Raw genomic sequence first — 24,709 nt, forward strand, 5'->3', positions numbered from 1 at the left:
CAAAATACCCATTTGAGGGTTTTATACATCTAATATGTTCAGAGGGGATCCTCCATATTCACACTGAAAATTATTTGTTAACTGCATAGGTATGCCTATTTTTATCTGCCACAACTTCCTGGATGGAATGCTGCTTTGCCTCTCTAAGAGGTGTCTTGAGATATATGGTTGGTGCTTTGACCCTCTTCTAAAGAATACGCAGGACTTGGAGATCTCTTGTTCTGTGATAGCCTCCAACTCTGTTGATCATGGCATGTGATTTCTTGGAGGAAAGATGTTATATACATGTTAATCCTTCTCAAAAGGTCTAAAACTGTCTCAGATGACCTGGTTTATATCAAGTTTAAAATAGACATGCAGAACACAAGCCAGGGAGAGGTGCGGGAGCAACAGTCCAAGAGCTCTCATCGCAGTTGCCTCCACTTGATCAAAACCAGATTTTAGTGGATTATTGGAAATGTAATGCTGAGAACGGAGATATGAGTATTTCTGTTCTATGTCTTTAAAATCCTATTATGGGAAGGGGAAACAAGAGGAAGAGATAAGAGAAGGCTGACACTTTTACTGACATTCACTCCCACATGTTCATTTATGCACAGTCAGAATACCGTTTCCCCTTATTCACTTATGGTGCTTTTATGATGCATCCAATAAGACATTTCCAGCTGACTTACCTCAGTACTAACTGCTTCATCTGAAGGGTTAATCAGGACTACTGTTTCTAAGACATCACTTCTGTGGTGAAGAATTTTCTGACCTGTAAGCACAGGAGAGGAAAAAAGAATCATGAGGCTTCGCAAGTTAAAACCAACACTTCTTTCACCTAAGCACATGTCCTCCAGGGGCCAGCTCTCACGGCACCCAGAGCAAGGACACTGGCAGTGTCTCCTGCATGCATCCAGAGATGCCACCAATGTTCCCCTGGATGGGCCAGATCCACTGCTGAAAGTCTCCACCAACTGGCAGTAGCAGCTACCCCTGTCTCTTCCAACTTCCCTTTGTGATTGAATTGTTCCTTGGTGTACTTGTTGGTCTGTCTGAATTAAATTATAAGGTCTTCTGAGTGGGGATTGTGGGCCAGCTTTTATGGGCCAGCTGAGGACATGTCCCCATGTCTTTAATGTGTTTAAGCTACTTCACCTATACACTCTATGAATAATAACACTCTTATGAATAATTTTCTGGGAGAAATTATTTATCAAACATGCAGGATCCTTGCAATGTCCCTGCCCCATATTACTTGATCTTTCAGTTGTACACAGAACTTCTAACGGTCAATGTTATTGTTATTAAACAAGAGTGAACAGACATTCAATATGCAGGTTCCTAAATGAATAGTCTGTGTAGTTTTGGTGCTGTGTCATGGCACATTGGCTTTCATACTTAGTAGTTAGTCTGTCTCCATATTTAATAGTGATATTCATCTTACCGGGAGGGGGTTCCCTAAAACACAACAGGGCTCTTGACATTTTCTTTCTTATGTTAATTGGTGATATGCTTATCAGCATTTCTTTCTGTGAGAACTGCAGCAAGATTAATTAGCAGCCTTATTGTGAAGGGAATGTCATCCAGAAACCCTGACTAGCAATTAGTCCAACAATCAGAATAACTGTCTCTTGCAATAACTGTCTTAGCAGCGTGGTGTCAATTTAGTTAATTAATTGTGGCTTAAAGGAATGTGCAAGGAGCCCAGAGTAAACTGCCCATAGGCTAAGTTGGAAAATTCCTCTTAAAAACCCTTAATATTAATAAATAAATCAAAAGCAAGCAGCATTGTCTGGAAACACTTCCTAAGAAAGTGGTGTTGATTCCACCTGGGTTGCAGGCATCTGTAGCTTCCCATGCAGCCTCGCCTTCCCATTTAAAGATTCCCCGGCAAGAGAATCCAGCATGGGAGTTCCACTGATGTATTTGGAGCTGCACATAGCACTTCCCCAGCATTACCAGCAACAGCTCCTCTTTCTGAAGTACCAGAGGATCACCATGTTTGTGGTGATTCTTCACACATCCTTCCCATCCTTGTGACCCAGCAGGAAAAGAAGGATGAAACTAACAAGGCTTACGTGAGTTTCACTTTGCTGTTTCTCTTGTGGGCCCCTCTAGGGAAAGAGCAGCAATCCTGAGGGACCACACAAGAGACAAAGAAGGGGAGGAAAGACATGGAAATGAGGATGAGGCAGATAAACAGGAATGGAGAAAGGGGAACAGAAATATACAACTGGCTGATGGAACAGGGATGAAGCATACAAATGGAGGAGGACAGACACTCGAGCATCAGGCTAGTGGCAGACCAGGAGAATTAAGGGCCAAGCTTGATCTTCCATTCTCTGTGCCAGAGAGGGGAACGTACTATGACTATGAGGGTGAAGGGTTGTTAGCTATCTGGTAAGAGGAATGCTAAAATACCATTCATACAATGTAAGTGGCTGTCTTTCTCCGCTGGGAGGCCATTGTTTCCTCTTTGTGTCTTTCCTTTTTATAAAGTGGCTGGTTGGGGAAAATCTCTTGTTACTATGTATAGGAGATCTTATTACATGAAAGAACCAAGGTCCCAGACTGTCTATGTGTGTCTGAAATAAAAGGTGTGGAGGGAAAAAATAAACATACAAAATCCTGGGGAGGTGAAGACACACAAATAAAAGAGGACAGAGCTAATGAAAAAGCAATGAAATACAAAATGGGGTAGTATAATTTAAGAGGAGAGATTGTATTTAAAGATTTTTGGCTAATAAAGGGGAAGTACCTCGAAGCAGCATCCTGGAAACCCCATATTCACCCATGTCATATAATTATTATATATTTCATACAAACCATGCCATATAAAATATCACGTGAAAGATCCTGATCTGCTGAAACCCACTGTTCTGTCCAAATATGTATATTGTTAGTGTATATGAGTTATGAGATTTTGCTGTATGGTTGTTAGTGAAGTACGCTGTGAGTTTGGAAGTCGCACAATGCTAGTTCTCCAGTGACAACGACAAAGGAGGTGATCAACACCGAAATTATGTCTGATTTTGATATGGTGTGAGGTAAAGAGATTGAGGGCCAAGTGTCTATATGCCTTCAGCCTCACAAGATTTTAAACCATTTTTAAAAAATTAGCTCAAATAGATTTTTAGAGCAATTAGCCACTAATTTTATAAAACACTGCAGCTGTTCCTCTTTAAATGCTATTACTACCTTTGGAAAATGCCTTCAGTGACGTTTTTGCAACAACTCAGGCTCAGTCCCAACCTACACGGTTATACTAGATGTACCTGTGCAAACGAAAACCATCTGCTTTTTCTTTCATAATGCCCTCAAACTGATGAAAAGCTGTGGGGATTCCTACAGCCCAAGATTAAAAAACTGCATATAAAAATGAACCAGTTTTTGCAGTCATGGGAGTATCCTTGACAAGGTTTTCCCAACTTTCAGTTCATATAAAACTCTAAAAATCTTTCTCCCTACCATAACTGCTCTTACAGCTGCTAATATGCTTCTATGTAAACTTTCAAAGAGCAGTACAGACTTAACGAGGGCTGCTGCTGGTTTGCCAAGAATTTTCATAATGTTTGCTTAGAAGGAAGGAAGAAAAGCCATTAAAATCTTGCAGGACATCATTGACAGCAGAGGAGCAGAAGCAGTATGGGCATTTGTCAAGCTGGAAACTGACTTAATGGTACAGACCCCAGGCCACCAAGTCAGCAACAATGTATGTAAAAGAACATGGCCCACTCTGAAAGTTTAATTTTTAAAAAATTAGCTCAACTAGATTTTTAGAACAAATGGCCATTAATTTTATAGAACAGTCACCCCTGTTTGTAAAGTGTCAGAAGAGATGAAGAAAACATCATTTACACCTGCACAGAGTGAGTGCAAGGAAACATTGGCCATTTTACCTACTTCTAGTCTCTGGATAGCATGGATGAAGATGGATTCATGTTCTATTTAAAGAAATTAGGAAATTAAGACTGATAGTGTTGGAAGAAATATTTTATGTCTTGAATAATCTTAGAATGTATTAGATAAAAGCTTTGGTTAAAAATATATAGATCATAATATAGAATCTTGCACATATATGGTGCTGGTTTGATTCTGGACCAAGTCAACAGTGATCAGAAGTAATTACCATGTGACAGTTCCTCTGTGTATGAATTAAGTTGGTATCAGTCCAGTTCTGGTCATGCAACCACATCATTAAACCCACTGGATCAAATCTTGATCTCAGCTATACTGGTATAACTGAGATCAGGATTTGGTCCACTACAACTCCTGGTGCATTGTTAGGTAGTCACGCTTGTTAAAGAATTGACTAAACTATCCTCTCACAGAGCTGACCTCTCCAGGTCAAGGTTGACCATGTCAGTTAGGCAGCATGGAAACCCTTTTATTGCTAGCATTCATATTATCCCTATTCTATGGATGGCTATATCACAATTCATTTTATAAAATTTGCGTATAAAAATTATTAATGAAAGGCAAGTGTAGGTAAGGAGGCACTGCTATGAGCCTAATTATTGCTGTATTTATCATTACCCAGCTTTGCTGCATAATACTAACCCATCAGGGATGCATGCTTTTGCCAAAAAGCAAGTCAGCAGAGATGTTACCATCAGCTCTTAACCCCATCAATCATTAATACCAATGCTTGGTTGCACAATGTAAATCAATTCTCTTTCTTACGCAAATGAAATTTTAAAAAGCAGCATCTGTGGAGTTCTCTGGAGAAACAATTGTAATAAAAAACAGCCTGTGATAAATATGGCTAGAGGGGATGAGAGAGAATGCAATCCATTTGCAAACAAGGAGCGTTCAACACATGAGCTAACATTTAATAGTCTTTGCCTGGCAGTTTTTAACAACTATTTCTCATTCAGAAAAATTTTAAAGTTTCTTTTCTTTTTCAAAAGCATGAACAACGTTTTACCGGTATCATTACACAACATAGGGTTAACAGATGATAGAGTGAGCAAAGCATGATTTTTTTCCACACTGCTAGTGAATAGAAAGTAAACTCTCAGCAGCTAGAGACGCTCAAAGTACTCTATGTACTTGTAAATTAGCTTCGATACACATAGCTCTCTCCATGCCTTTGTCTTGGGGAAACATTCCTGGATTGCTGGTGACACTAAGGAAAAACGTAAAACACAAACCATACTAATTTCAAGTGTCCCACTCCAACTTCCAGAAGAATTTTTTTATGGATAAAAATAATACTCAGGGAAAAAACAATGCACCCCAACAGAATGATACTATGTTTGAGGAACAGCAATCAGTAAATCCCTTTTCAGTTTCTTTGGATGCAAGCAAAGGAAAAGGCCCTGCATATTTTCAGTGTTACTGTGAACAAACAAAAGCCCTATTTATGGACATTACACATCTATTCACACATTAGAGGCTTGATTCTCTACTGCCATGCACCTTGTATAGTCATTTTCACCTGCTAAGAGAGAGAGTGCATGATGGTTTTTAAATGTTATTAAATCAAGATTACAAACACACCCACACTTACACAGGTGACAGCATTTCACATGTGTAAAAAACTACATAAAGGGGCCAGGCAGTGGACACTCAGACCCTCCTTTATAGCTAAATTCAAAAGGACAAACTACTCCCTTAACAAAAATTGAAATAATAAATATTTTGAAGTCTACCCAAAAGATTTCAGCTGTTAAAGACAACATCAGCTAGGACATTTGAGCTACAAAGTTGGCAGAAGAGACTGTAACAGAGCATGTCAACAATCACATTAGAAACCAGCTCCTGATGCTCATGAATCCTTGCAGCAAAATTTGCTTTACCCTACCCTTAGGTGAGGAGGACGGATACCAAGGATCCAAGCAAGAGATCCCTTTGAAATGAATGAGGATTTTGGCTTAAAAACAACAGTGCAACATAACCCCAAGGTTGACCGCCCTCCCCCCGCCATTTGAATCTTCATTTAGTCATTAAAAAAATATCTAAATCGTCAGGGGCCTTGGATAGCTCCAAACTACTGTCCCTAATACAGCAAACAGAAAATAGGACCTTTTTACTCTTCCACCTTCTTTGGATGTTGGGGAATCTCAAATTGAGACCCTCAAAAGGACATTTAAACCTCAGTGTTAGGCTAACACAGTTGCTTTCCATTATTCACAAGGCAGACAGTATGAGTTCTGGAAGGCTCATCTTCCGATAGTGAATTTTTTAGTGAGTAAAAAAATGCATTTGTTCTGGTGTTTTTAACACAAACACACACCACCAAGTAATGCTAAAATTGTGACACAATCCAATATCCTCTGCGCCAGCATCCTTGAGGCCCCCTCCCCCCCCGCCACAACTGCACACTTCCAGCTGAAGAAGAAAGGATCAAGATCCTCTCTACATCAGATCCTTAATTAGCTAGAGAAATCATTTGTTAATGACATGAAGCACTCCTTCCCTCTCATCCCCAGGGTCTGAACACAGTACTTCAGGCCTCTAGTGACCCAAACTGCATCATTACCACCAGGCTGAAGCAATACAGCTCACTGAGAGCACTTAAGAGAGTCCATGAGTGAAAAAGTGGATTTTGTACACTGATCAGTAACCTCATTAGAATCTGAATGAAAAATGTTTCAGCAAGACTGACAGCAGTGGAGAACCAAACTGCCCGACTGAAACACAGGCTTGTGCATGTAAAGGCTGAGGCTTAAAAAAAAATATGGTAGAATAACTGAGGAAATGGTAAGTTTTAAAAAACAACAACAGATACATTGGGTTTTATGTTGAGACCCAAGCAAGAACAGGGTACCTAAGAATTTAGGACAGACCATCTGGCAGTGAGAGAAAAGGATCTGCACATTTTCTTAACGGAAAGGATCTTCTATTTTCTAAATGGAAAAATTAGTTTAAAATATTCTAGTGCATGGGTGGGCAAACTTTTTGGCCCGAGAGCCACATCGGGGTGCGAAACTGTATGGAGGGCCAAGTAGGGAAGGCTGTTCCCCCCGAACAGCCTGGCCCCCGCCCCCTATTTGCCCCTTCCCACTTCCAGCCCCCTAATTATCCCCCTTAGAACACCTGACCCATCCAACCCCCCCGCTCCCTGTCCCCTGACTGCTCGCACCCCGACAGGCCCCCCCGGGACTCCCATGCCCCATCCAACCCACCCTGTTCCCTGACCACCCCAGAACCTCCGCCCCATCCAACTGCCCCCTGACTGCCCCCCGGGATCCCCTACCCAACCCCCCCACTGCCACGCACATGCCGCCGCTGCCCCCTTACCATGTCGCTCAGAGCAGCAGGAGCTCGCAGCCCGACTGTCCACGACGCAGCATGGCTGCAGGGGAGGGGCTGAGGACTAGCCTCCTGGACCATGAGCTCAGAGGCTGGGCAGGACGGTCCCGCGGGCCAGATGTGGCCTGCGGGCCGTAGTTTGCCCACCTCTGTTCTAGTGGGAGGTGATGATTGTGATGATAAATTTATTTGCATTGAGGGGCAGTACAGAATCCCTCCCAGAAAAGCAAACGAAGGGTACTCTCTTCCAGTGATACTAAAATTTTATTTTTTGGAATTGGGGAATAGTGAAAAGGAAAGGAGACTTCAGAAATTTCAAAAGAAAGGAGACAGAATTACAGGAACAAGAGAAATCAAAGCTAAATTTAGCATAACTCCATTTAAATAAGGAAAGATGCATCCACTTCCTCCAGGGCTGAATTTGACCTAATGGTTTCCCCAAATCTTAAGCGATGGATGGAAAAAATTTTCTTCAATGGGAATAAATCTGAATAGCTGAATGGCAGTACTTTACTTTATATGGCTTCTGTATGAAAACAAAATATATATTTACTGCGATGTTGAGTTGACAAGACAGCTTTGAACAAAAGTTAGCTCTGCAAGCATTACTGAGAACTCTAACAGTAACAAAGATATGGAAGACTGAAATTGACTGCAAAGTGTTATTTGACTGCAAAGTGTTGTTTCCCTGCCATGATTTAAACCACTTTGATACATACACAGTTGCTACAGTTTAATTCTAAGAAAAAGTATGTTAGGTCTTTGTCTTTTAAATATCTTGGGTTCGTCTGCCCTGCAGTTTGATGGGTTTCTCTGTTTGGAACTGTGGACCGTGTTATTATTCTGAATTTAATTACTGTGATGCACTCGTTCTCCCTCTTCCCATCCCTCAAAATAGTTTCTCTAAAAGCTCTCCCCACCCCCCCAAAATGGAGTAAGCAATCAAATTTCATATGGTTCAACCTCAGTTTTGTGACTGGCTAGAGGTTCAGGTCTTTCCCCTTAAGACTAATAACTTGACAACTAAAAATCCCTCAGCAGTAATACCTGCAGTGTGTTGTAGTTTTTTTAAAATGATTTTTAACAACCAAAATCAAAACCAGTCAAATGGATTTTCTTTTAACCATTGAGCTGACACCTCATCAGGCAAGACTTCGTTTGGGCTCTCACTTGCATGTAATAAAGCCCTGAAAATAGAGGATTAAAGCAAAGATTTTGATGCAGATTGAACGGTAACTGTACATGATCCAAGTTTACCAGGCCTCTATCTGAATCCCTTGAATAGCAGTGAGAGAAAACAAGTTTACCAATTTGTTGCTAATTCTTCAATTGAATTGATATCTTCTGCCTAAAAATTTATACTATAACATTTTCTGCCTTATAAAATGAGCTCTGCTGAGGATTGCTATAATTACCACGCTACTACTTGAATACTTTGGGGTTTCTTTACACCACTGCAACAACTTCCCAGTGAAATTTTTTGAAGTAAATTGAATGCACTAAATCAAGTTGTTTGCAGATACACTGTTGATTAACAGACTAATTGTACCAACTTTTTATCACTAAATATTGATTTGCTGCATCATTTGCCAATTTTACGTGACATTTAACTTGCTGTCAAACTACTGCCATATAGCAAGTACAGGCAAACTTCTGACCTTTCACCTCCATTAGTTACTATCGGGAGAAAATTCTCACCCACAACAGTCATTTCTGACTTTCAAAAATAGCTTTTTCTCATACTTTTTCATAAATTTCAGTTTAAAGGTTTTTCTACCATAAGAACGACATTCACAACACTGATACCCCTTCAAGCCAAAAAACAACCAACCAACCAAATAAATTAAAAACCCTAAAACTTCCAAAGAAAATCTGAAACAAATCAACCTGAAAAGAACAAAAAAACCGCCAACAAACGTAAATAAAATAAATAAAAGACACAAACCCTACCCCAAGCAGAGATTTTATTCCAAAATGGAGAAGTGCCAGAATCTCCATAAAGTATACTAGGGACTTTGCTTTCAATTTTACAGATACTACAGTGATGCGTGGCAGTTTAAAACCAATACAAAGATATACAGATGAAGATCAACAACAAAATACAACAAATGTCTATAAATGTTGCTTTCCCAAAGAGTGGGAATCCTAATTCTGCCGATAAATAAATTTACTCTTGATACAGCTTAAGGAAAAAGTATTTTCAGTAATTAGTCACCAGGCACTGATCTGTTTATTTATTCAACTGTAAGTTATTGTCCATCTAGCAAGAAAATATACTCTGCTTTAGAGAGAGTTGAAAAGACAATGTCCCTGCCACCAGGGGCTTGCAATCTCTTCAAAAAAAAATTAAAAAAAAAAATCAATAATTCAAGTAGAGAATGTTGAAGTGTTTTAAGGAACAATTCAAAGGCAAAGCTGTTACTGAGTGGGTGACTGGCTAAGCCTTTGAGCGTTAGTTTCTGGATTTCTAGTGTAAGTAGGGATTCAAAATTCAAACTGATTACATGTGCATACCAGGGTAACCAGCTGTCCGTTTTCACTGAGTTTTTTCCCAATTATGATGGCTAGTCCCAATGTCCCAGCTGGTTGTAGTGAAACTGGGAGGTGGCCAACCACCTGGCAACCCTGTTTCCCCTCTTTTTAGCTAGCCACTGCTCTCTCCCCGTTGCTGTCACGTCACAACTGTCTTTTTGCTGGGTCCAAGTGTGCAACCTCTTCTTCAGCCAGCTGCTCCTTTATTGAATTGGGCCCTTTACCATCCATGCCACAGAGCATATGGCATGATCCCACATGCCCCATATTTCACTGTTAGGTAGTGTGGCAAACTGAATGGCGAAGTGACCAGCAAAGAAAAAGAGTCAGCACTAGCGCAGCTAGGCCCATCAGCTGCCAACTGCGAGCAGCAAGTTGCAACAGTGGCGGCGTAATAAGTCAGTGCAGCATTAGGAGCCCACCCCAATATAAGCAGCAGCAAGATCATGTAAGTAGAGGGAAGTGGAGCAGATAGGGTGTGGTTGGGCAGGGAAAGTGCAAGCGAGTTGGGGAAAAAGAGAGAGAGCCAGCATATCTGGGCAGAAAAAAAGGGAGGATACATGGCCGTCTGTAGGAGAGGGAGTGTGAGTGCCCGCTGAAGGAATGTGGGAGCATGGAGGGGAGAAGGCAAGAAAGCTAGGTGGAGTCTGTAAGAAGTGGACACCTAATCCTTAAAAAACATCTTAACCCGTATTGGCTCTCTCTGTGTGCTGCAAGCTCTTTTCTATCAGTTTCATGGTAACAAATGGCAGGTTTATATTTCATATAAACAAGTCTCTTTCTGGATTTCCTTTAAAACATTCAAAGGTAAATGTGGTTGATTACTTAAAAAGGAACAAGTTAATCTTGTTTAGGATTGTCCTTACATCTTGTTTTTGTAGACTTGTAGTACTGTATTTTAATAGTACTTGCCAATATATTATCTGAGCAACTCACATATGTTAATGAATTTATCTTTAGACTCTCTGTCAGGTGTGGAAGTATGATTATCCCCATATTATATAACTGGGAAACAGGCACTGAGATATAAAATGACTTGTCCATGGTCACACAGGACATCTCTGACACAGCCGACAACAGAATCCTAAGTCGAAGTCCAGTGTCATAGCCACAAGTTAAGTATATCTGATGGAAGCATCACAATGTGATGCATCAAAAAATGTTGACTATTTAAAAATCTATTAACAATGAATGACATTTCTTTTTCGATGCACTTACTAAGTCACCTTTTTTGGCTACTGTCTACTGCTCAGTCAGTGGTAAGATAACTGCAATTCTTTTATTCCATGTATCAGAGTGCCTGACCATACACACATACATCATTTAAAAACATATCTTAACTATTCAATATATTAAAACTCTAAATAAAACGGCAGTAGAAAACAGAAACCAGGACCCTCACCCTGCTCCCACTGAATTTAATAGGAAATTTTCATTGACTCTAGCAAGAGCAGGAGCAAATCTAATCCATCCCATCCTCTATTTTTCATCAATTTCTTATAGAGAGAAAGTTATGTGTATCATTTTAAAATAGTCATCAAGCTTTGTAAACCTCCATTTTATAAGCATCATGCTCATAGGAGGCTATTGCAGTAAATTCATCATACTGTCTGAGCAAACCTTCATTATAAGGATGCAATCATTCTTTCATGTTCTCATAATAATCTTTCCCCAACCCTGTCCCCCTAATTTTAAATACCTAGAAAATGGCAAGGACAGGGAAACACCTTTTCAGGATTTCCACCAAATACTACAGCTGTAACATTATAACACTAAGATTTTTCTGCAGAGGTGAATGTGAATTTGGAGTGTTGGTTTTCAGTTACACAGCATATTGTCCTATTACCCACATAATTGGCAGCTAACATGTGGTGTGATGAAAGACTGCAGTGATCTGGAGCTGACTCATCAATCCTGAAGGTTACTGAAGTCCCAGGCCTGGAACTTTACTGGGAATAATACCAACCAGAGAAAGGAAAGGTAACATGGCAATGTCAAACGCTCTCTTGTCTAGGACAAAAAAGTACATTTCTTCTTTCAGTACCTGAACACATTTATGACCTAGAAATTAAAATAATCATGAGTGTTGCAGTCTAATTCCAAGTGTAATCTCCTCTATAATTGTTCAGATAATCTGATATTTTAACCTTATGTAACTATTCAAGAAATAGAAGATCACTTTCACAGCTCAATTTGGTGTAATTACTGAAAAGCTAAACAGCATATTATTCTGCAAAAATAGGTAACTCTTTGCTCAATATCTCTATGGGCCTCATTTCAGGATCATTACCTATAAATGCAACACCTGAAGCTCCAGTATTTATCAAACAGAATCTGGCACCATAGTTAGCAGGAGTGGTTTTTATCTTAAGTATTCTCCTATTATACTAGGCAACCAATACATGTTCAGTGGTGCAAGGAAACTATTAGTGGGTTGTATGAAGATGCTCAGCAAATTCAATCTCAGGGGGAAAAAATGTTTGGGGCTTATTTCAAGGGTGGTTTTACCTGGAAAAGAAGCATGAGGGCCATCCCTTTATCACAGCATGTGATAGCTGGGATAATAATTAAATAATTCTGGGCCTGATCCAAAGCCCATTGAAGTCAACAGAAGTATTTCCACTGACTTCAGTAGGCTTTAGATCAGGCCCTCTGACTGTAAAATATCTTAACTGTTGAAATGAAAGCTAAATAGGAAATGCCAGTATTACCTTTCTCCTCAATGGAATTTAATCTACAGTATTGTTCAAGGCCCTTAATATACTTGTAAAAGTCTCAGCTAATTGTACATTATCATTTTTCTCTCTTTTTTAACATTGTTATTGTAACTCTCAGTGATGGTTCACAGCTCAGAATGCAGAAATTAGTTCACAGATTCCATTAACTCAGAGTTTAGGGTCTCCTAATGCTAGAGAACTGCCCAGGGTGAGTCTGCTTCAGAGGCTTTGATCTTGTGGGATGCTACATTTTCCAATTTATCTTCTTCTGTTGCTCTCGCCAGCTGCGGAGCTCTGCTCCCACTGTGTGGACTGTCAATGAAGTGACATTTGTTAGAGTACTTTCCTCTGCAGCACTGTGTGCCAATGCTTCAAAATGTAGGATTTCACTGAACTTCACTATAACTATCAGCACAATACACTGAAACAGAACACAGCACAGTAACATCAGAAGAAAGCAAGCAACGCAAGAATGTCTGGAGTGGAAATAAAACACTGAATTGAAAGGAAGGATGAGAACAACCCCATTGTAAGAGGAAAGGATAGAAGGGGAGAACAAACCACACACAATGGAGGAAAAGCAAGCAAGATGATTGAGTACAAAAATAATGCTGGGCCAAAGATTGCTTAGTTACACCAGACACAGGAGTAGATCTGGAGTAATTGCACTGATTTCAGTGGAGTTACTCCAGATTTAAACTAATGTAATGGAGAAAAATTTGGCCTACTCATATTTTAAAATTGAATTTTTGAATCTGCAGTGAAGCAATAAATTCTTCAGGAGAACAATGGAGTTTTGAAAATTTCATCTGAGGGATTAAGAACTCTTCAATTCCCCCAGTCTCTGAGTGAGCTCTGTGTTTGATATCAGTCTGGAAAATATACTACCTCACAAAAACGTAGGGCTGGCAGGGACCTCGGGGTGCTAGAAAAAAGATCAGGTGCACTGAGATATGTGCATATGCTCCAGGATTCAGTGACTGCTTCCTTGCTCTTGGCTGTAATGAGACCCAGGCACTTCTGAGAACAGGACCTAGTCCTTGTATCTCAAAAAGGGTCTCTCTGCTTTTGCATCAAGGTCTTTTGTCTGGTGAGGAACCAAAAACTTCTGAGGACGACAAGACCAGGCCTCAGGCCTGATAAAGGTCTTGCTTCTCTTGCTTCAGGCTGTGTGTCTGTCTGGAGTTTTCCCTGAGATCTTTGCTTACAGCATTACTCAGACTGGAGACAGCAGAGAATGATCTAGGAAACCTGTTTGAGATTTCTGTTCTTCACAGACATCTCTGGCTGATTTTAACTTCAGCCTTTTACTTCCCTTTCCATCAGGGGAAAGTGTCTAGATTTTGATTATTTCACAAACTCTAGTCTACAGTAACATTTCTAACAAGATGGGCTCTCATCACTATGGCAATTGAAGCCAAACCCAGAGCTCCAATTAGAAGCCTTTGGAGGCAGTTCCTATTCTGGAATCAATGCTGCAAATGGGACTGTAGTTATATGATCATCAGCCATCTCCATGGAAAGTCTCCAGGGAGTTACGTACATATATAGTTTGGTGTAAACAAAAAATATACTTTTCCTTTAAATTGGTATTCTTTTATACGGACTCTAGTTTATTCCAATATTAAAGCTCTCCAGTTTATATGGACTGTCTCTCCTTTCTCTCAATTAAACAGAGAAAATCCTCTGACGGCCAATGAATAATGAATGAATAATGAAGATTTGCTGGCATCTCCTGCAAACTATATTGCAACTGGACTTGGGTTCCAGCTTTGCTGTTAACTTTATAGTATATAACATAATTTATGGCTGAGTTTTTATTTACTCTGCCAGTCAACAAAGTTTCTTCCTAAGGATCTTTGTAACCTAACCACTTAATCTCCACTGTAAAATTCATTACACACAATAAAAACAACCCAAATCCTTTAAAATCACATCCTGATTATTTGTTTGCCATAGTATTTCTTTAACCCTATTGCATGCACCTATATTTTGTTTTCAAGTACCATCAGAGCTTTAGCTTTTTTCATGAACAAAATGTAATTATAGGATTTTGTATTGTAAACATTTTTGAGCATTTGCTTTTACTTCTTTATAAGCCTTTTAGGAACTCCGCACTCTGCCTACTGTATGTGATCATTACCTTCCAATTTAGCAGTTGTGGAACCCCCCTTGAGCCTTCATGAGCACTGTAAAACCTAACAAGACGCTCTGTTTGTAAGCCTTTCATAAGAATTGGGCTTAAGTTTTTTCCCTGGCAACCAGCCAGCTTACCAATTCTACAGAAGCTGTTGCCCAGGGCTTACATTTTGCTTTATATATACACTCAGTGAAAAATATTAAGATAAACAGTGTTACTAATCAATTTCTTAACTTATAGAAGTCACTGTCATACACTAGTAGCAAAACTTTTGCTGACTCGAGACATCAAAGTGACTGCTGTACCCTGAAGAAGAGCTCTGTGTAAGCTTGAAAGCTTGTCTCTCTCACCAACAGAAGTTGGTCCAGTAAAAAAAATATTACCTCACACACACGCCTTGTCTGCTGTACTCAAAGGCAGAAAGCTTGCTGTAAAAGGGAGGAAACCCAGCTGAAAGCCCAGAAGCATCTTTGCGCTAGGATTCTTTATTGAATATTGGATTCTCTGCTGAGAAGGTGTCTTTGTCCAAAATGATAAATGTAATATGAAATAAACTGCCCATACTAACAATAAAGGCACGTGCTATAAATTAATTACCTAGCGAGCTGCAAACATTTCAAAAGGAAGGAATCAGAAGGTGCAGCTGCTAGATATTTCAGAATAAGAGGAATTATACGCAAGTTTTCATTTCTTAGACAAATACAAGTTTTGTTTAACCATATTCTCTTTTGTGTTTGCCCTTAAAATTTTCCTACCGTATATCCTTGGTACAAACAACTAGCCTGTATAAGGATGCAGCACAAGACACTGGTATCCTGAAATCGAAGTAGCAAATACAAGTAGAAAAACACAAAGTATCTTGGAAAAATACAAAATAGTATCCAAATATATTGAAAAATTGATTTCTCCTAACACCTAAACTCTAAAATTCTACAAAGCAAATATCCTTATTAGTGAGGGGACTCTGATACCAAGAAGCAATGCATTAATGACAGATGGTAGGAGCTCATCCCACTGATATGCAATAGAAAAGAAAAGAAAGAACATCTTATTTTCTTCCTACTGCTTATTAAAACAAAGAACCAAAGTAGCACTTAGGTCCAAAATGTCAGATATCTATTTATCTAATATAACTAAGCTCAGTCTTCAGTGTCTTAATTGACTGGTTTGTCAAGGATACTTAAACCTTTGTTTACATCTGGAACATTGAACTAATGCAGTGAAATTATTAAATTTCTCAAGATGACATTTTTGACCAACCCAACTTAAAATTTTACACAACTACATGGATACAGAGTATTAATACAAATTCTCTGGAGCTATATCATTCTGCAAAGAGAACAGCATAACTATTCATAGCTTCTCCACATGTAGTCATGTCAGGCCAAAAGTATCTAACAACCTACCAGCTTCTAGGTGCCTATTCCTATCCTTTTAGGATTCTGCTGCTATGCAGAGAACCAAATGCAAACCCAAACAAGTCCCCAGAAACTCTGCATCCCTACATAATTCATTCTAATGACACTTGGAAAAATAGCTGACCTCTGTAAAACACCTGGAATAAAATTTTGGCTCCACTGAAGTCAATGGGAGTTTTGCCACGGACTTCAAAAATCATTAGGGGACTGGAACACATGAGTTATGAGGAGAGGCTGAGGGAACTGGGATTGTTTAGTCTACAGAAGAGAAGAATGAGGGTGGTGAAACACTGGAATGTGTTACCTAGGGAGGTGGTGGAATCCCCTTCCTTAGAAGTTTTTAAGGTCAGGTTTGACAAAGCCCTGGCTGGGATGATTTAGTTGGGATTGGTCCTGCTCTGGGCAGGGGGTTGGACTAGATGGCCTCCAGAGGTCCCTTCCAACTCTGTTATTCTATGATTCTATGATTCAACAAGGGCAGGATTTAACCTTCAAACTCTCCCACCTGAAAACATCCAAACTTTAATAATTATTCTGTTCAAACTAAAGGATTAGGTATTCTTTTCCACATAATGCCAACGCAAACACTTGATACAATCTGGATCATCTGATATAACCTAATAGAGGCACAGAATTAAAAATTACAAATAAGTAAAGGTTGATTTTTTAATCAGATTCACAGATCTCTCTCATAAACACATCCATGTAATCTTTCATCAGCACCAACCCCTGTGACTAAGCCCGATGCTCACAGGAACACTCTGGCTTCACCCTTTGGCTACTGTCTCCACAGCTGGTCTTGGAATGACACAAGGGTTTTGCTGTGCATGATGTCCAAACACTTAACTCTCTACCAGTGGTGCTGGAACCGGGGGACCATGGCCCTTCCACTTTTCGCAGGGGCAGACCCTGTCCCTTTCCCCTCTTCTTCCCAACGAGGTCCCACCTCCCAGCCAGGCTGCCGTGAGGACTCTCCACCGGCCCGTAATGCAGGAGGGGGCTGAGAGCAGCCCCTGGCTGGTGTCCCCGCCCCTGGGCTCCCTGCCTGGCCCAGGGCAGGTGGAGGTGGAGAGTCTGCCGTGACTCCGGGCTGGCTTCCCACAGCTACCCTTGTGGCTCTCCCTGACCTGGCTCTGGCCGGGGTGGAGAGGGCCCTCGGAGTTACAGCGTGGCCACGGTAAGAGCCTTGCCGCAGGTGGCTGTAGGGAGTCACGAACCCTCCACCTGCCTTGGGGCTGCTCAGGCCAGTTGTGGGTCTGTGTGTGCTATGCTTATCATGGCCGGGCTGCAGCCCGAGCATCTGGGTCGGGGAGAGCCGCATGGGGAGCATGGTCCCTCCACCTGCCCTGGGCAGAGGCCCAGGGACATGGGCGGGGGCTGCTTTTGCCGCCCCACCCCTTGCTCCAGCTTGGCCGGGGGCGAGGCCTCAGGGGGTGGGGGCTCCAGGCCCCCCCCCAACTTTTGGGAAGACTCCGGCGCCCTTTCTCTCTACACAGCTAATGCGTCAGACAGAATTGCCTATAAAGCATCTGCTATTAACAGCAATGTGCCTCCAAGATATTCTGTGAGCGTATCTCCTTAAATATACCACCCAAGAGTCCCGACTGCAATTTTTATACAACTATATGCAAAGCAACACAACAGGAAACAGAATTGTACAGAGTGAGAACAAGGGATTACAGACAGTTCTGAGGATGTGCAACCTGCGCAGGCATGCAAGATGCCTCTCCACACCTCCAGAACAGTAATGTGATGTCACAAACTGAATGCCCTTTAGCTTTGAAGACATTAGCATGTAAAAGTGCTAAACCCACCCAGGAGGAATAACAGATGGAAAGTACAGGGGTGGGTGGGCAGCAAGCCAGGAGGTAAAAGCAAAAGCTGCCTCTTGCTTTGTCAAAATTGTTCAGACTCTTGAGTGTGGAGTATGGGTCCGAATAGCTGGCATTTATCCTTTTCTCACCCTCTAACCCAGGGGTGGGCAAACTTTTTGGCCTGAGGGCCACATCTGGGTATAAAAATTGTATGACAGGCCATGAATGCTCAAGAAATTTGGGGTTGGGGTGCGTCCAGAAATGAGCTAAGGGTGTGGGAGGCGGTTCTAGGCTGTGGTGCGGGGTATGGGTGTGTGGGGGCTCCGGCTGGGGATGTGGGCTCTGGGGTGAGGCTGGGGATGAGGGGTTTGGGGTGCAGTAGGGTGCTCCAGGCTGGGACCAAGGGATTTGGAGGGTAGGAGGGGGCTCTGGGCTGAGGCAGAGAGTTGGGGTGCTGGTTGGGTTGATGGCTCCGTCTGGAGGTTCAAGCTCTGGGGTGGGGGTGAGAAGGATGGGTTTGGGATGCAGGATGGTGCTCTGGGATGGGACCAAGGGGTTCAGAGGGCAAAGGGGGATCAGGTCTGGGGCAGTGGGCTGGGGTCTCAGAAGTCCAGGCTCCGGGCAGTGCTTACCTCAAGCAGCTCCCAGAAGCAGTGGCATGACCCTCCTCCAGCTCCTATGCGGAGGTGCAGCCAGGCAGCTCTGTGCGCTGCCCCGTCCGCAGGTGCTGCCCCTCCGCTGGCCACAGTTCCTGTTCAATGGGAACTGCACGGGGTGGCAGTTAGGGCAGGGGCAGTGTGCAGAGAGACCCCTCCCTGCCCCTACGCATAGGAGCTAGAGAGGGGACATGCTACTACTTCTGGGAGCCGCACAGCAAGCCCCTGACCCTGCTCCCAGGCTGGAGTACGGCAAGCCCCTGACCCTGCTCCCTGGTGGGAGCTCGAGGTCTGGATTAAAAGGCCTGACGGGCCAGATGTGGCCTGCGGGCCATAGTTTGCCCACCCCCGCTCTAACCTGTTTCTAGGAAGTAGTTGTGCCCTCTGCTGATGACACAACAACAGGCAACCTCAGTGAGAGGGAAGGCAGCAAGAAGCAGCCGCTACTGCAACCAAAAAGTGAGGCTGATGCTGCTTCCAAAAGCTTTATGTTTACCTTGATGTATTTTCTTTCCCCCTCCCACCCATCAAAGGAAGGTGATGGTAGCAGTTCTATAATGACCATCAAATTTAATTGCTTTTGTGCCCAGAAAAATAGGCCCATCTTGCATATAAGATTAAAGAGAACCTTGACTATTGAGAGTTGCTGAATTTTCAACCAGATAAATATTCATAAAGCTCAGAGAAAACCAAAAGTGACCTGAAGAAGTTTTCAGTATTTATTAAAACTAACATTTTTTTTAAATGCAAAGGTCTGTTCTAATAGCATATCACAAGCAGGAACAAGCAATTAGTTAAGTATGATTCTACTTCAGATTTTGTTTGTTGCAACTGATATCATGGCTGCCTTTTCCCAAGCCTTAGCTGAAGTATAAAAACTGCTAAACATTCCGTATGCCTCAAAAATACAAGTCTCTTAGAATATTTATTACTACTCAGTGGGAACAGTAATACAATCCTGGTCTAGTCCTCTCTGAAATCGTAATCATGGTACACCAAAGATTTCCAATTTTAGGGTCTATTCTCTCTAAATGTGTGCTTAAGTCCCATTAATGCCAACAAAAGTTATGTGCATGCAACAATGAAAGATTAGACTCCTTTATTGTTTAAGATGCGGTGGTCTGTCCTGCGCTGCTTTTGGAAAAACCTCAAGGATACTGCAAGAACTATGGGGAGTTAATCTCATTACACACTACTAACAGCATTTATAGCAGTCAGCAAAATGTGTGTTTGTTCCTTAAATCAACCATACATCACCACCTGGTCCCCTACAACTGGAAAACCCCTTCTACACATATGCAGACCAGTTCCAGCCTGGGAGATTAATCTGTGAGCAACTAAGTGCTACAGAATCAAAACATTCTCCCCCACTGAGTACAACGTTTTCACTTTGTCTGAATATTTATAATTAAACAATGGATTATATTTTAAATCGTTTAAACTATAAAGATCCTTTTAACAAGTCAACTTTATGGAAATCATGGATTTAGAAACAAATTAATTCAGAACATGTTATGCCGTGATGTTTTTCAGTGGAACCATTACAAACGCTGAATGTTTCAAGTTTCTATATCACCAACCCCAACTCATATCCCTCCAAAATATAACTGCTGCAAGGACTAGCTTTAAATACTGTATCAGCAATACACAGCCATTCCAGAAAATACAGAAACTTGTAAAGGATACAATGAGAATGAAAACTACATAAGAGACCCTCCCCCGCCTCCCCATTATTAGCCAACCTTGTCTTTACAGGCTGCCCCATCATAGTCTCAAAGTTATTGGGACACATCCTCAGCAAAGCTCCACTGAAGTCACTGGAACCACACAGATTTACACCAGCTGATGATCTCGCCTCTTGATTACAATTCTGTTCCATCTTCAATAGAAGACTACCTCAGTTAAGAGACCTGTTTAAGTCAGCCAATTGAATGGCTTCTTTAAGCAGGTATCATTGTACAAGAACAGCACTGTGAACAAAAAGAACACCTTTTGACTATGCTGTAGATGACTGATCTCTACCTTCCTACTCTAAGCCAAGCAGATGGGTCATTGCTCATCATTACTTAATAAAGCTCTTATTTTGCCCCTTATACTGGTATAAATCCAAAAGTACCTCAATTTAAGCCAGTGGAGTTACTCTGGATTCCAGAGGGCATAAAGGAAAACAGAATTTGGCCAATACAGTATGGCTATATATCTGGTACATCGATATAGATGTTTCAACTAATATTTCAAAGTAGGTAAAGAACACATAGGAAATTACAATGGGGAGACTCCTTTCATTACAGAAAGGATCTGTGGTCTGCTGCATTACTACCATGTTGTAGATTACAAAGCATCGTGTGTAATAGGAGAGGTCTCAGAGTAGCAGCCGTGTTAGTCTGTATCCGCAAAAAGAAAAGGAGGACTTGTGGCACCTTAGAGACTAACAAATTTATTTGAGCATAAGCTTTTGAGAGCTACAGCTCACTTCTTCGGATGCATGCAGTGGAAAATACAGTGGGGAGATTTTATGTGCTCAAATAAATTAGTCTCTAAGGTGCCACAAGTACTCCTTTTCTTTTTATAATGTGAGACTATTTCTAGATGAGCACAGATAACACCAATGCTCAGGGCATTTATAGCTCTCACCTGGAAGTTCTTCCAAATTTAAAAACCAAATACATTCTGGAATTCCCCCAGTTTAATGGTGGAGGAAAAAGGGGTGGGCTCCTAGTTTTCCCAGGTTTACATCCAGCAATGGTGCTGAGTGGTTGTTCAACTAAAGTATGGTGGGAAATGGCACCAACTTGGTGGGAATACAGGGGTGGAGGGAGGCAAATGCACCCTCCCCCCCCCGAAGGTTTATGCACTTGCTTAACATTCCATAGGCCGGGGAGGTGGTAGGGGGACATGGTACACTTGCTTTTAAGCAGTCGACCCATACAGCTGGTGCCAGAGTGGTCCAGAGCATCACTCCAGCTACATAGTCACAATGTCATTGAAATGGACCAAGCTGCCCCTCCATACAGATAGAGGGGTGGCAGGGTTACATTTCAGTACATGCCTGACTGGGTGCAAGTGGTTGCAATGTCACTGAAATTTGGCCCCCGCCCCTCCAGCTGGATTTCTGTGTTCAGACAGAGGGGCGGCTGAGCCAAATAGTGTTGTACCCTGCTGCAGGGGGAGTCTATTTTAGTAGACCAGAGCACACAGGAGTCTGATGAGAACTTGATTCCTGGTGGCACCGGCTCATGCACTGAGTGGATAAGAGAGCAGGGAGACTCTCGGGCTGAGGGAGACTGGAGTCTTTGGGAAAAGGGTAGTGGGGAACAAATGAGGACTGGAACAGGTTCCCTGCCAAGATGGGGAGGGGAACCAGAATTTGCCTCCCATCCATTATGAAATATGTGAATCGGTGTCACTTATAGTGGGTGAACCGCAAGAATCTCTGAAGTCTGCCAATGTGAAATACAGGACAGGAGAGCTGACCAATTTTTAATGCCTTCATTAGTAGCCTGAAGCAATGAGTTAATGAGATGAGACTTTACACAGAATTACTATAGAATATGCACTTGCAAATTTGCTTAAATTTAAATGATAGGGTTGTGTTGGCAGAATTTTTTTAAAAGCACTAACATGTTGAAATATACAGAAGGAAATATGGAAATGTGCCAAAACAGAACAATCTATCTGCACCAAAAAGGAATATACAACATTCTGATTTTCTTTAAAGGGTGTACTGTATATAATTTGCAGCTGTAAATTTTATAATGAGTTGTTAAACTGATACACTTTCTCTGAACTGAGTACCCCAGAGCTATATTATTGATGAGTGAACCTCAAAAGATTCAGAGGTTCTGTTTAGATTAGGTGCTTTTTTTTTAAATCCAAACTGTCCCTTTGAAGCCAGTTACCCCTTAACCATGATCTCCCCTCCATACTTCTGGCTTCTCCCATCAAACAGACTATTTGCCTTCTCTGTGTCTCTGTGCTTTGTGACTTGCCTCCTCCTGGAAATCTTGTTGTGGAGCCCCCAGGTCTGAAAGGCTCTCAATTGTATCCTCAGGGATTACTCTAGTGAAATAATCCACACTCTGAGGCTTCCTTGATAAAAACAATAAGGGACTAGGAGAGCAGAAGAAAGGAGAGCCAGGGGGATTAGAAGATCTCTGGATGATAGGTGATAGGAAGAGATAAAGAAAAGATCTCAGGGAAATAACTTCTCAAGGGAGGGAAATCTCAAACAGATGGAGATAGGGGAAGATGGCAGAATAGACAGAATAAGGAGAGCTTAGTTAAAATTACTCAATAAAGATGCAAATAATTTACTAAACAAATCGCTTGTGCTTTTGTGTGTGATTAGAACTAACTTACCTTAAAAGAATCCTGCAGATTTTCCAAAAATTTACACAGACACTCACGTGGCAGGATGGGGGTCCTATAGAAATTGGCAACATTGCCTGCAGATTTTCAGAAGCCTTATGGTTAGCGCCCATTTTTATCTCAGAATTCTGAGATGAAAATAAATAAAATAATACATAAATAATCTGGAAAAAGGGGCAAACAGTGAGGTGGCAAAATTTGCAGATGATATAAAACTACTCAACATAGTTAAGTCCCAGGCGGACTGCGAAGAGCTACTGAAGGATCTCTCAAAACTGGGTGACTGGGCAACAAAATGGCAGATAAAATTCAGCGTTGATAAATTCAAAGTAATTCAATTTCAAATTCAAAGCACATTGGAAAACATAATCCCAACTATACATATAAAATCATGAGGGTCTCAATTAGCCATTACCACTCAAAAAAGAGATCTTGGAGTCATTGTGGATAGTTCTCTGAAAACATCCATTCACTGTACAGCGGCAGCCAAAAAAGCACACAGAATGTTGGGAATCATTAAGAAAGGGATAGATAATACGATAGGAAATATATTGCCTCTATATCATAGAATCATAGAATATCAGGGTTGGAAGGGACCCCAGAAGGTCATCTAGTCCAACCCCCTGCTCGAAGCAGGACCAATTCCCAGTTAAATCATCCCAGCCAGGGCTTTGTCAAGCCTGACCTTAAAAACCTCTAAGGAAGGAGATTCTACCACTTCCCTAGGTAACGCATTCCAGTGTTTCACCACCCTCTTAGTGAAAAAGTTTTTCCTAATATCCAATCTAAACCTCCCCCACTGCAACTTGAGACCATTACTCCTCGTTCTGTCATCTGCTACCATTGAGAACAGTCTAGAGCCATCCTCTTTGGAACCCCCTTTCAGGTAGTTGAAAGCAGCTATCAAATCCCCCCTCATTCTTCTCTTCTGCAGGCTAAACAATCCCAGCTCCCTCAGCCTCTCCTCATAACTCATATAAATCCATGGTATGCTCTCATCTTGAATACTGCATGCAGATGTGGTCGCCCCATCTCAAAATATATACTGGGCTTAGAAAAGGTTCAGAAAAGGGTAACAAAAATGATTAGGGGTATGGAACGGCTGCCATATGAGGAGAGATTAATAAGACTGCGACTTTTCAGCTTGGAAAAAAGACGACTAAGGGGGGATATGATAGGTCTACAAAATCATGACTAGTGTGAAGAAAATTAATAAGGAAGTATTATTTACTCCTTCTCATAACACAAGAACTAGGGGCCACCAAATGAAATTAATAGACAGCAGGTTTACAACAAACAAAGGGAAGTATTTTTTCATATAACGCACAGTCAACCTGTGGAACTCCTTGCCAAAGGATGATGTGAAGGCCAAGACTATAACAGGGTTCAAAAAAGAATTAGATAAACTCATGGAGGATAAGTCCATCGATGGCTATTAGCCAGGATGGGCAGGGATGGTGTCCCTAGCATCTGTTTGCCAGAAGCTAGGAATGGGCGACAGGGGATGGATCACTTGATGATTACCTGTTCTGTTCATTCCCTCTGGGGCACCTGGCATTGGCCACTGTCAGAAGACAGGATATTGGGCTAGATGGACCTTTGGTCCGACCCAGTATGGCCGTTCTTATGTGGCTAAATAGCTTTAGTGTTTTGTCTATACCCTAATATGAAGTTAAATGCCCATCTTTTTGCATTGTTTTTACTCGCTAGTCAGGAATGAAGATAAGACAAAGGGAGGCTTGCACCACAACCCAAAACAAATACAGCAATAAAAACATCAAAGAAAGATTTTAAGGTGTTGTAGGACCATAAGGCCTACCAA

The 24,709-nt window shown here is 41.6% G+C and overlaps 1 protein-coding gene across 1 annotated transcript in view; it reads right to left on the minus strand.

The window, feature by feature from the left end:
* MAP1B (microtubule associated protein 1B) overlaps positions 1-24,709 on the minus strand; it is a 97,284-nt gene that overhangs the window by 31,334 nt on the left and 41,241 nt on the right. Inside the window, exon 3 of the mRNA XM_048851761.2 lies at positions 675-757. Coding sequence (XP_048707718.2) covers positions 675-757 — 83 coding nt within the window. The remainder of the gene's footprint in view (positions 1-674; positions 758-24,709) is intronic.

Source organism: Caretta caretta, chromosome 5 (assembly GCF_965140235.1).
Source record: "Caretta caretta isolate rCarCar2 chromosome 5, rCarCar1.hap1, whole genome shotgun sequence".
NCBI lineage: Eukaryota > Metazoa > Chordata > Testudines > Cheloniidae > Caretta > Caretta caretta.